The sequence below is a fragment of the Bos grunniens genome, chromosome 18 (assembly GCF_055505025.1).
Source record: "Bos grunniens cultivar Pamir isolate PY7600 chromosome 18, Bosgru_T2T1.0, whole genome shotgun sequence".
Classification (NCBI taxonomy): Eukaryota; Metazoa; Chordata; class Mammalia; order Artiodactyla; family Bovidae; genus Bos; species Bos grunniens.
The window spans coordinates 43,111,122-43,123,772 of NC_141182.1; the positions used below are offsets into that span (position 1 = coordinate 43,111,122).

At 37.3% G+C, this 12,651-nt stretch overlaps 1 protein-coding gene across 8 annotated transcripts in view; it reads left to right on the forward strand.

Annotated features, from left to right (window-relative positions):
* DPY19L3 (dpy-19 like C-mannosyltransferase 3) overlaps window positions 1–12,651 on the forward strand; it is a 75,265-nt gene that overhangs the window by 35,694 nt on the left and 26,920 nt on the right. For 6 of the 8 annotated variants that reach the window (XR_015145733.1, XR_015145734.1, XM_086351710.1 and 3 more), the window contains 2 exons: window positions 10,960–11,091; window positions 12,439–12,540. Coding sequence is in view for 6 of the 8 variants with exons in the window: in XM_086351710.1 (XP_086207836.1) it covers window positions 10,960–11,091; window positions 12,439–12,540 (234 nt within the window). In the remaining 2 variants the exon portion in view is untranslated. The remainder of the gene's footprint in view (window positions 1–10,959; window positions 11,092–12,438; window positions 12,541–12,651) is intronic. The other 2 variants (XM_086351711.1, XM_086351714.1) reach the window with 1 other exon arrangement.

The window sequence follows — 12,651 nt, forward strand, 5'->3', positions numbered from 1 at the left end:
TTGAGATGGTCATTGTTTAATGTTTTATATCATAGAATGAGCTCAAAATATGCACGTGCTTAATGATAAAGTTGAAGCTGCTTCTTAACTGTAATGTAAATATGTTGTGGTCAGTTGATGTTGAGTGATTTATACAGCCTAGTTTGATGATTTTAACTTTTATCTTGCTTATTTTACATTAAAAGACATATTTATTTGGAGCACAAGTGTCTGAGTCAATTGTCCTTATTATAGAGTTTACTTAAATGTTAAAATATGGGATAGCTGTTTTAAAATGTGTTACTGTGTATTACCCCATCCTTTCTCCCCGCCAAGGAAATCAGTGGATGTGTAACAACTTTTCTGTGGTACTTTATAAAATGTTCATAGTAACGTTTACCAGTGTGGGATCTGAATCCCTGTTGATTGGCCAGAGGCCACCTATGAAATAAGAAAATTATGAAGGTAACCATTGTTTGTCTCCCAGTGTGTGCTGCTGTCATTTAACTGCATGGTTTTTGTCATGTGCAGAACTATGTTATGATGTATTGTGTATAATTTTAAGTTGCTCATAGTTACTATTCTAAAGTAACAGTAACTTAAGTATTTCCCAAGTACAATGAAATATTATCTCCAGACCTAGGGCAGCAATATAATCTCATAGAGAAGAGTTGAGCTCACATATTCCATGTCAGAAGAGGTGTAGCAATCTTTGAAAACTGACTGCATCTGAATTAGGAAACATTAAAATCAGTCAGCACAGAAAACACAGGTGGGAACCCATATAAGATGTCTCATCCATTGGAAGTTTGCCATCTAACTTGGAAAATGAAGATGTCTACACAATTAGATGTCTAATATATACATCTATATATCTATCTCTCTCTATATATATAGATAGATAGACGTCAATTTGTAGTAATACTAAGCACTAGCATTAGTGATCCAAAATCACTGCAGATGGTGACTGCAGCCATGAAATTAAAAAAGACGCTTACTCCTGGGAAGAAAAGTTATGACCAACCTAGATAGCATATTGAAAAGCAGAGACATTACTTTGCCAACAAAGGTCCATCTAGTCAAGGTTAGGGTTTTTTCTGTGGTCATGTATGGATGTGAGAGTTGGACTGTGAAGAAAGCTGAGTGCCGAAGAATTGATGCTTTTGAACTGTGGTGTTGGAGAAGACTCTTGCGAGTCCCTTGAACTGCAAGGAGATCCAACCAGTCCATCCTAAAGGAGATCAGCCCTGGGATTTCTTTGGAAGGAATGATGCTAAAGCTGAAACTCTAGTACTTTGGCCACCTCATGTGAAGAGTTGACTCATTGGAAAAGACCCTGATGCTGGGAGGGATTGGGGGCAGGAGGAGAAGGGGACAACAGAGGATGAGATGGCTGGATGGCATCACTGACTCGATGGACATGAGTCTGAGTGAACTCCGGGAGTTGGTGATGGACAGGGAGGCCTAGTGTGCTGCGGTTCATCGGGTCGCAAAGAGTCGGACACAACTGAGCGACTGAACTGACTGACTGAATTGAAGCACTAGAAGTCTAGAAGAGGAAAGTTATTTTTAGGCTAAAAAGGTTTCACAGAAATGAGATGCTTGAGCTGGACAAAAAATGAAGAGAGTATAATTTGGATGGAATGTGAGAAAGCAAAATAATGAAGGTAAAATACAGTAAAGAAAGCAGGTGGATAAAAGGGAAAAGAATCAAAAAAGAATGGATACTGATATGGGTATAACTGAATCACTTTGCTGTACACCGAATAACCAACACATCATTGTTAATCAAGTAAACTGCAACATAAAATAAAAATCTAAAAATTTAGAAAAGAAAGCAGGTGGATAAGCGAAAGCTAAAATGTATATGTGTGTATATGTATATGTGTGATATTGGATAATAATAATGGAACCCACGTGCCTGTAAAAGCTATATGTACAAATGAAGCTGAGTCCATTCCTGTTGGTTTATATTTGCTTTCCTGTTTTGTTAACTCTTTATACATTGCTCATGGAGACTTGCAAGTTGAGGGGAAGGAGTGCCCAGATGCCTCTGTATTTCTCCTTGTCATGCACTCCTAGGCCAGTCGGCTTCTTCATATCACTCCCCCCACCCCCAACAAGCACATTCAAAAGAACACTGTACACTTTAACATAAGTAAATTGATTTATTAGTTAATTAATAGAAGAAGAAATTTAAAAATAAATCATGAGCAATTTTGAAAATATAACTATGAAGTTTTTTTGTAGTATATAATTTTCTCTAGTGTATTTTTACAGTAAGTATCAAAAGCCCAAGAAAATGTGTTTGTCTTTTCACCAGACTTTCACGTCTTGAAATTTAGCATAAGGAAATAATCAAAGATGTTCATTTTAGTTGTATTGTAATAAGAAAAGTCTGGAAATGACCTAAGTCAATAGCAATAGAGTATTGTTAAATGAACATGTCTTAACTATGCAACAGAGTATTATATACAACCATTAGTATTATATATAACCATATTATATATAACCATATATATAATCCTTCTCCCTTTTTTTCAAAAATAAAACATGTATATAGAAAGGAAAGTTTCCAGAAATATATACATTAAAGTATTAGCAGTCATCTGATCCGTGGGTGGGGAACATCCCCTGAGGAAGGAAATGACAGTCCACTCTAGTATTCTTGCCTGGAAAATCCCGTGGACAGAGGAGTTTTGTGGGCTATAGTCCATGGGGTCACAAAAGAGTCAGATATGACTTAGCAACTAAACAACAACAAAATGTGCTTAGTACTCTTATTTTCTTTTTGTTCTATAGATCTCTTGAATTTTCCATAATGAACATTTATTATTACTTTTTAATTAGAAAACAATAAAAGATACTATTTTGGCACACACACAAAACTAAAGAATAATACAGCTGACTTATTTTATATTCAGTTCTAAACTTCACCGAACTTTTCATATTTGAAACTCTGTTGGTGTTAGAAGTAGTATCAGAATTTAAGAAGGAACAGTATCATAATGAAAGGATCCTGGCTTATAATACCAAGTTGCTACTATCAGTTCTGAAAATAACTAGCTCTTTAAGCTTTGTCAACTGATATAAGTTCTTGGAGCCTTAGTTTCTTCATAAACTGGAATCATGATCTCTAATCATGTCACATGGGAAAGAGTCAGAATAATTGATACAGAAAAAGATAATACAAATTCAGAGCCTGATGTGGTGATAAAAAATTATCTTTTTCAGTATGTGTCATCTTTTCATGGATGATGGAAAGTCTCTTACCATCAAAAGTGAAGTTTTCAGTGAGAAATGTGTACAGAATTTAAAAGTATAAAATAGAACAGTAAATGTTATTATTAAGCATGTAATTAATTCTGTTCCTTTACTAAGAATATAGAGATTACCTGTTGTGAAAACAAGACACATTAGTGATTAATACCTGGGAGGCAATTTTAAAATACTCAATAAATTATTTCCAGATAAAATGAAGTAAACGCACTTCTCCTTATTCCTCCTCCTAAGTACAATTAAAAGCAGCCCTAGATGTTATATAAAAAACAAACATAAGATTTTGAGAGGTGGAGAAAAGAAAGTAGACTGTGCCTAGAGACCTCAAGACCAAAGGAAAAACATGACAGTGAGTTCCCTCGATTTTCTCTTTGCTGTATTTATCTCAGACTAAGTACTAGAGAAGTTAACAACCAGGAAGTACTAATGGATTCAGAGGGGGGAAAAAGCCTCAAGAAAAGGGTGAAGCATGAATGCCACATGGAGAACCTCCAACTTCTAACTATTGGCAATAAGACATCCCTTCCCCTCTTTGCCAGGATGGTGTCAGCAGATGGCTTATGGGGAGCCTAAACTTTCATCTTCACCTTGCAGTAATGAGATACCCCCTTAAAAGTCAGCAGAGGTCAAATGGGCACCCTGGACAGCCAGTTCATCTGGAAATAATGAGACAGCATCCCTCTTCCCTCAGTGGCATGAGGCTGGGATGGTATCAGGAGGTCTGCTGACAATGAAGGTTTACAGAAGGTTCCAAGATCCATAATATCATATGGTACAATTGAAGATCATTTATTAAACTAAGAACCAGGAAAATCTCTTGAATGAGCAGGGATCAACAGGTGGCAACACCAAGACACACAAAAGTTGAATTATCTGACAAGGAATTTAAAGCAGCCATCATGAAACTGTCACTGAGCAATTACAGACGCACTTGAAACCAACGAAAAAATAGAAACTCTCAACTGAGATTTGAAAGATAAAAAGGAGAAGCAAGTGAAAATTTTACAACTGAAAAATTCCAATAATGAAAGTAAAAATCTCAGAAGATCAATTCAGCAGTGGACTGGAATGGTCAGAGGAAAGAGTCAGTGAACTTGAAGATAGGACAATTTAGAAGTTAACTAATTTGAACATGAAAATAGACTGGAAAAAGTGAACAGAGCCTCAGAGACCTGTGGGACCATAGCAAGAACTTGAATTCATGTAATCAGAACCCACAGGAAGGCAGAAAAGAGAAAACAAATAGAAAACAGAATGAACAAATAGCAAATGATAAAATAACAGATTTTAAGATCTAGCATAGCAATGATTATTTAGGGCTTCCCTGGTGGCTCAGACGGTAAAGAGTCTGCCTGCAGTGCATGCAGGAAACCTGGGTTCAGTCCCCAGGTTGAGAAGATGCCCTGGAGAGGGGAATGGCACACCACTCCACTATTCTTGCCTGGAGAATTCCATGGAGAGAAGAGTCTGGTGAGCTACAGTCCATGGGGTCACAAAGAGTCAGAGACGATTGAGCTATTAACACACACGTAGCTACTAACACACACATAGCAATGAAATACAATAATTTGAAGAGATGGGTCAAAGCAGATTAAAAATACACAACCAAAATGTTTTATATAAGAAATTCACTCCACACAAAACAAACAATATAGGAAGATTGAAACTAAATGAGTTGGAAAAGATAACACCATTGCAAATACTAACCAAAAAAAGTAGGAGTGGCTATATTAATACCAGATGAAATAGGCATGAGAACAAAGGAAATTACCAGAATACTGTATATTGAAAAAAGTATTCATCTACCAAGAAGACATGAGAACTCTAAATGCATATGTACTAAACAACAGGGCCACAATATATATGAAACAGAAACTGACAGAACTATAAAGGAGAAATGGACAAACCTACAGACAGGGCTGAGGACATCCGCAACCCTCTCTCAACAATTGAGAACCAGACAGAAATCATTAAGGATGTAGCACTGAGCAACACCATCAACTAACAGGCTCTAACTAACATTTATAGAACACTCCACCCAACAACAGCAGAATACCCAATGGATTGAATCAATGGGTTCAAACTAGAAATCATACAAAAAGGTAGGACACTTTCCAAACTTGGAAACTAAATAGTGCACTTCTAAATAATCTATGGGTCAAAAAGGCAGCCTTGAGAAAACAGTGAATTCAGTGACAACAAAAACGCAGCACATCAAACCTTTTGGGGTGCAACTGAAGCAGCACTAGCAGAGAAGTGTGTAGCACTGCATACTTACATACTTACGGTACTTACAAAGAGGAAAAACGCAGTTATAACCAAGCTGTCAACTTGTTGTTCAGGCACCAAGTTGTGTCTAACTCTCTGCAGCACCATGGACTGCAGCATGTCAGGCTTCCATGTCCTTCACCGTCTCCCAGAGTTTGCTCAAACTCATGCCCATTGAGTTGGTGATGCCTTCCAACCGTCTCCTCCTCTGTTCATCCCCTTTTCCTGTGTAGGGAATATGCTATGCACAGGCCTGTACTATAATTAACAGGGCTTCTTTGAAAAAGAAGGACTTTCTTATCACCCCCAGACGAAGGGCTGGGAGCAGTAAAAAGTATATCACAGAAAGACATCTTGAAAACAAGATGTGGAAGTATTGATGTGACTGATGGAAAACTTTTAGTGACTGTTCCCGTAACCAGAGCCTTGAGGGCATTGCTGAGAAAGGTTGTCACTAACCGAAGAGCTAAACAAAGTCCTGAAAGGCCTGAAGGCTTGACATTGAGGACTGTGCCTTGTGCATCTTTATCCCCAGTCTGAGATTGTAAAGAACAGATATCTCTAGAGCACAAACAAGGAAGTAGAAGTTAACAATAAAAGGCATGCAAGGATTAGGATCTGGGCTTTTGCCTGTAAATGGCATCAGACCCCCCTGAGTCTTTTTTTTTTCTGTATTTCTGAGTCTTCTTTTTCTTTATTCTTCTGTGGCACTCTTCCCTCAGGTTGGTTCGTTGTTGGTCTGGTCCCAACATTTGGCACCTGAACAGGGAACTGAACCCTGGCCCTCAATCTTTCCCAACATCAGGGTCTTTTCCCGTGAGTTGACTCGTCACATCAGGTGGCCAAAGTATTGGAGCTTCAGCTTTAGTCCTTCCAAGGAATATTCAGGGTTGATTTCCTTTAGGATTGACTGCTTTGATCTTTTGCCATCCAAGGGACTCTCAAGAGTCTTCTCTAGCACCACAATTCAAACACATTAATTCCTTGGCCCTCAGCTTTCTTTATGGTCTAACTCTCACAATCCGTACATGGCTACTGGAAAAACCATAGTTTTGACTATACAGACCTTTGTCGGCAAAATGATGTCTCTGTCTTTAATCTGCTGTCTTGTTCAGTCACTCAGTCATGTATGACTCTTTCCAACCCCATGGACTGCAGTATGCCAGGCTTCCCTGTCCTTCACCATCTCCCAGACCTTGTGTCAGTGATGCCATCCAACCATCTTGTCTTCTGTCATCCCCTTCTCTTACTGCCTTCAGTCTTTCCCAGCATCAAGGTCTTTTCCGGTAAGTCAGCTCTTTGCCTCAGGTGGCCAAAGGATTGGAGCTTCGGCTTCAGCATCAGTCCTTCCAATGAATATCCAGAGTTGATTTCTTTAGGATTGACTGACTTGATCTCCTTGCAGTACAAGAGGCTCTCAAAAGTCTTCTCTAACACTACAGTTCAAAAGCATCAATTCTTTGGTGCTCAGCCTTTATGGTCCAACTCTCGTGTCCATACATGACTACTGGAAAAACCACAGCTTTGACTAGACGGACCTTTGTCAGCAAAGTAGTGTCTCTGCTTTTTAATATGCTGTCTAGGTTGGTCATAGCTTTTCTTCCAAGGAGCGAGTATCTTTTAATTTCATGGCTGCAGTCACCATCTGCAGTGATTTTGGAGCCCAGAAAAGAAAGTGTCACTGTTTCCATTGTTTCCCCATCTATATGCCATGAAGTGATGGGACCAGATACCGTAATCTTAGTTTTCTGAAAGTTGAGTTTTAAGCCAGTTTTTTCACTCACCTCTGTGACCTTCATCAAGAGGCTCTTTAGTTCCTCTTCGCTTTCTGCCGTAAGGGTGGTGTCATCTGCATATCTGAGGTTATTGATATTTCTCCCTGCAATCTTGATTCCAGTTTGTGCTTCATCCAGCCCGGCATTTCGCTTGATGTACTCTGCATATAAGTTAAATAAAAAGGGCAACAGTATTATACAGCCTTGATGCACTCCTTTCCCAAGTTTGAACCAGTCTCTTGTTCCATGTTCAGTTCTAACTGTTGCTTCTTGACCTGCATACACATTTCTCAGGAGGCAGGAAAGGTGGTCAGGTATTCCCACCTTTTAAGAATTTTACACACTTTGTTGCAGTTCACACAAAGACTTTAGTGTAGTCAGTGAACCAGAAGTAGATGTTTTTTCGAATTCCCTTGCTTTTTCTATGATCTGGTGTATGCTGGCAATTTTATCTCTGGTTCCTCTGCCTTTTCTAAATCCAGCTTGTACATCTGGAAGTTCTCAGTTCACGTACTGCTGAAACCAAGCTTGGAGGATTTTGAGCTTGACTTTGCTCACCTGTGAAATGAGTGCAGTTGTGCAGTAATTTGACATTCTTTGGCATTGCCTCTCTTTGGGATTGGAATGATAACTGACCTTTTCCAGTCCTCTGGCCACTGCTGAGTTTTCCAAATTTGCTGGCATATTGAGTGCAGCACTTTACCAGCATCATCTTTTAGGATTTGAAGTAGCTCAACTGGAATTCCATCACCTCCACTAGCTTTGTTCGTAGTGGTGGTTCCTTAGACCCACAGACTCCTGGATGTCTGGCTCTAAGAGAGTGATCATACCGTCATGGTTATCCGGGTCATTAAAATCTTTTTTGTATAGTTCTGTATATTCTTGCCACCTCTTCTTAATATTTTCTGTTTCTGTTAAGTCCATACCATTTCTGTCCTTTATTGTGCCCATCTTTGCATGAAATGTTCCCTTGGGATCTCTGATTTTCATGAAGAGATCTCGAGTCTTTCCCATTCTATTGTTTTCCTCTATATCATTGCATTGTTCACTTAGGAAGGCTTTCTTATCTCTCCTTGCTGTTCTCTGGAACTTTGCATTTAGATGGATATATCTTTTCTTCTTCGCCTTCACTTCTCTTCTCTTCTCATTTATATGTAAGGGTTCCTTAAACAACCATTTTTCCTTTTTCACCCATTTCTTTTTCTTGGGGATGGTTTTGATCACTGCCTCCTGTACAATGTTATGAACCTCCATGCATAGTTCTTCAGGCGTTCTTTCAGATCTAATCCCTTGAATCTATTATCTATTTGTCACTTCCACTGTACTGTATAATTGTAAGGGATTTGATTTAGGCCATACCTGAATGGTCTAGTGGTTTTCCCTGCTTTCTTCAATTTAAGTTTGAATTTTGCAATAAGGGGTTCATGATCTGAGCCACAGTCAGCTCCTAGTCTTGTTTTTGCTGACTGTATAGAGTTTGTCCATTTTCAATTGCAAAGAATATTATCAATCTGATTTCAGTATTGACTATCTGGTGATGTTTATGTGTAGAGTCATCTCTTGTATTGTTGGAAGAGGGTGTTTGCTATGACCAGTGTGTTCTCTTGGCAAAACTCTGTTAGGCTTTGCCCTGCTTCATTTTGTACTCTAAGGCCAAACTTCCTTGTTACTCCAGGTATCTCTTGACTTCCTGCTTTTGCATTCCAGTCCCCTGTGATGAAAAGGACATCTTTTTGGGGTATTAGATCCAGAATGTCTTGTAGGTCTTCATAGAACCATTCAACTTCAGCTTCTTCAGTGTTACTGGTTGGGGCATAGACTTGGATTACTGTGATATTGAATGGCTTGCCTTTGACTGTATACCAGACCACCTTACCTTTCTCCTGAGAAACCAGTATGCAGGTGAAGAAGCAGCAGTTAAACTGGGCATGGAACAATGAACTGGTTCATATTGGAAATAGAATACGTCAAGCCTGTATATTATCACCCTGTTTATTTAACTTATATGTAGAGGACATCGTGTGAAATGCTAGGCTGGATGAATCCCAAGCTAGAATCAAGCTTTCTGGGAGAAATATCAGCAACCTCAGATATGCAGATGATACCACTGTAATGGTAGAAAGTGTAGACGAAATAAAGAGCATCCTGATAAGGATCATGAGTTTGGGTAAACTCCGGGAGTTGGTGATGGACAGGGAGGCCTGGCGTTCTTCAGTCCATGGAGTCGCAAAGAGTTGGACACGACTGAACAACTGAACCGAACTCATAAGGATCAAAGAGGAAAATGAAAACACTGGCTTGAAATTCCACATTCAAAAAAACTAAGATCATGGCATCAGGGCCCATCACTTCATGGCAAATAGAAGGTGGGGGAGGGAGTGGAAGCAGTGACAGATTTTATTTTCTAGGTGATTTGTCCACAAAATCACTGTGGACAGACTGCAGCCATGAAATTGAGAGACACTTTTTCCTTGTAAGAAAAACTATGACAAACCTAGACAGCGTATTAAAAAGCAGAAACATCCTTTTGCTAACAAAGGTCTGTATAGTCAAAGCTATGGTTTTTCCAGTAGTCACATGGATGTGAGAGTTGGTCTATAAAGAAGGCTGAGCACTGAAGAATTTATGCTTTCAAATTGTAATGCTAGAGAAGACTCTTAAGAGTCCCTTGGACTGCAAGGAGATCAACCAGTCAATCCTAAAGGAAATCAACCCTAAATATTCATTGGAAGGACTAAAATTGAAGCGCCAATACTTTGACAATCTAATGCAAAGACCCACTCACCAAAATAGACCCTGGTGCTGGGAAAGATTGAAGGCAAAAAGAGAAAAGGTTGGCAAAGGACAACATATTAGATAGCATCACTGACTTAATGGATATGAATTTTAGGAAACTCCATGAGATAGTGGAGGACAGAGGAGTCATGTGCTGCAGCCCGGGGGGTCACAAAGAGTCAGACTCAGCAACTAAACAAGAGCAACAAAATCACAAGTATGTAAAAGAAGAAAAAACTGATGAATTGGACTTCATCAAAATTAAAAACTTTTGTACTTCAAAGAGTATCACCAAGAAAGTAAAAAGACAGCTTAGAAAATGGGAGACAAAATTTGCAAATCCCATGTTTGAAAAGGGATTTCTAGGATATATGAAGAATTCTTATAGTACTTTCAATAGTTAAATATAGGCAAAAGCTTAGATAGATATTTCTCCAGAAAAGATATAGAAAGGTTCAATAACACATGAAGATGTTCAACATCATTAGGGAAGATTGGGAAATAAAAGATTGAGAAATAATGTATACATTAAATTATTGATTGTTGGAATATGATAAAATATTATAAACCATAACTGTAAAGGAATTTAGAAGAAAATTGAAAGCTATTAACAGCATTTGCCTATTTCTAGAATTGATTTATACCATTGTTTGCTTCCTCTACTTCATATATCTCCTTTCTTCTTAATGTTATAAAGCTTAAAATGTTCTATACCTAAAAGGTGTAATGTTTTATTTTCCTTTCTTAGACTGTATTACTTGAAGCTAGGCGTGTCTTCTGCATTATTTAAAACTTGAGATGTATTCAGCCTGGGACCAACCCGTCAGCATGTGGGAGTCCCCAGATAAAATCTGTTTAATCGTCTGACCTTTGGTTGCTGCAGGTGACATGGCTGTATGGTATACAGCTCACAGGTTTACTCCTGGTCTGCATGCTTCAGTTTTTTAATTCCATGATTCTTGGATCATTGCTTATCAGTTTTAACCTTTCGGTATTAATTGCAAGAAAACTTCAGGTAGGACTTTTTTTTTTTTGATCCTTAAACTTTTTAAAAAACATGTGTTTGTTTGGACCATGTCTTCATATAGGATACAAAGGAAAATTTATGACCAAACTCCCACTAAATCACAGTAGGGGCATTATTTTTTTTTTTTTTTTTTTTGAAGTGCATGCTATAGCACTGGTTTTCAAGCTCTCTGATATGTCATCATTCCTTTGTTTTGACATTATTATTTCCTAAAAAATTGGAATCTTAATTAAATTCAGGATTAGCCAGAGATACTTATTTGAATGCTGTTGGTTTAAAGTTGAAATAAAAGAGAAAAAAATGTGAATTTTTCAAGTGTGAACTCAAGAATGAGAAGAACCTATTGCTTGTGGGAAGTTTGTCACAGTCTTTAAAGTTGGTGGACACCTTGTTATTTGAAGTAGTAACACCCTTCTCCCTCATTCTTACATATTATATTATTATTATTGATTTTAAAGTCAGTTAAAATTAGCAGTTTTGAGAATTTGAGGTTCCAAATAAATAAATACCTTGGGGCACTTATTAGAATAACATGTTTGACATTCACCTGATCTTTGACTTTATTATACAATTAAAATTTCTTAAATTTACAGAAAATTTGAGTTGTCTTTTCCTTAACAATGTTGCAAAGCCTGTTCTCTGTCTCATAAGCATATGAGGAACATTTCTCATAATCACTTTTAAATCAAGAAGCTGTTTTGTTTTCCATTTGGGGAAGAATAAATCCATTTTCTTACTCATCTTTTGAGTGAGAATTGCTATGACAAATCCTCATAAAGATTGTAATAAATGGCTTCTAGCTGACTGTTAGACACTGTACATCTCGTTTATCCTTTTAACCTTAATTAGAAGTGAATTATCACTCATCTTTGAACTGTTTAGATATTATTATATTTGATAATCTGTAAAGTTATTTGAGTGTTATAATAAAACTATTATATATCAAAGAGCACAATTTATTTTTTGTGCTGGTGTTTTTATTTAATGGGTTATAGTCTGTGACATACAAATCAGTGGATAAATCATCAAAAGATTTCTTCAGTCACTATGAGCTGAGTACCTTCTAAGGAGCCGACTCCATACTCTGGTTGAAGAGGTCTTTAAAACAGAAAGGACTCAGATACATTCTTTATCATATGGAGCTTATTATTAAGTGATTCATTTACTATTAGAAAATAACAAATTTTAAGCAATGTTACCGCATGAAAATTAGGTTATATTTTCTCTGTATGTTGCATGACTCAATGTTTTGAATTTTTTAAGTAATCTCATTTTAAATGTTTGTGAAGTTAAATGAATGTTAAAAAATTAAAACTTAACTCTCTTAATTTCTAGAAAAATCTGAAAACTGGAAACTTCCTTAATAGACTTGGGAAACTATTATTACATTTATTTGTCGTTTTATGTTTGACACTTTTTCTCAACAACATTATTAAGGTATGTTAATAAAATGATATATTTAATTTAGCATTACTGAAGAGTTACTAGTTTTACTTTAAACAGATTTCAGTGTAAAACTTTGTTTCAGTAACAGGATTGTTTTCTTTA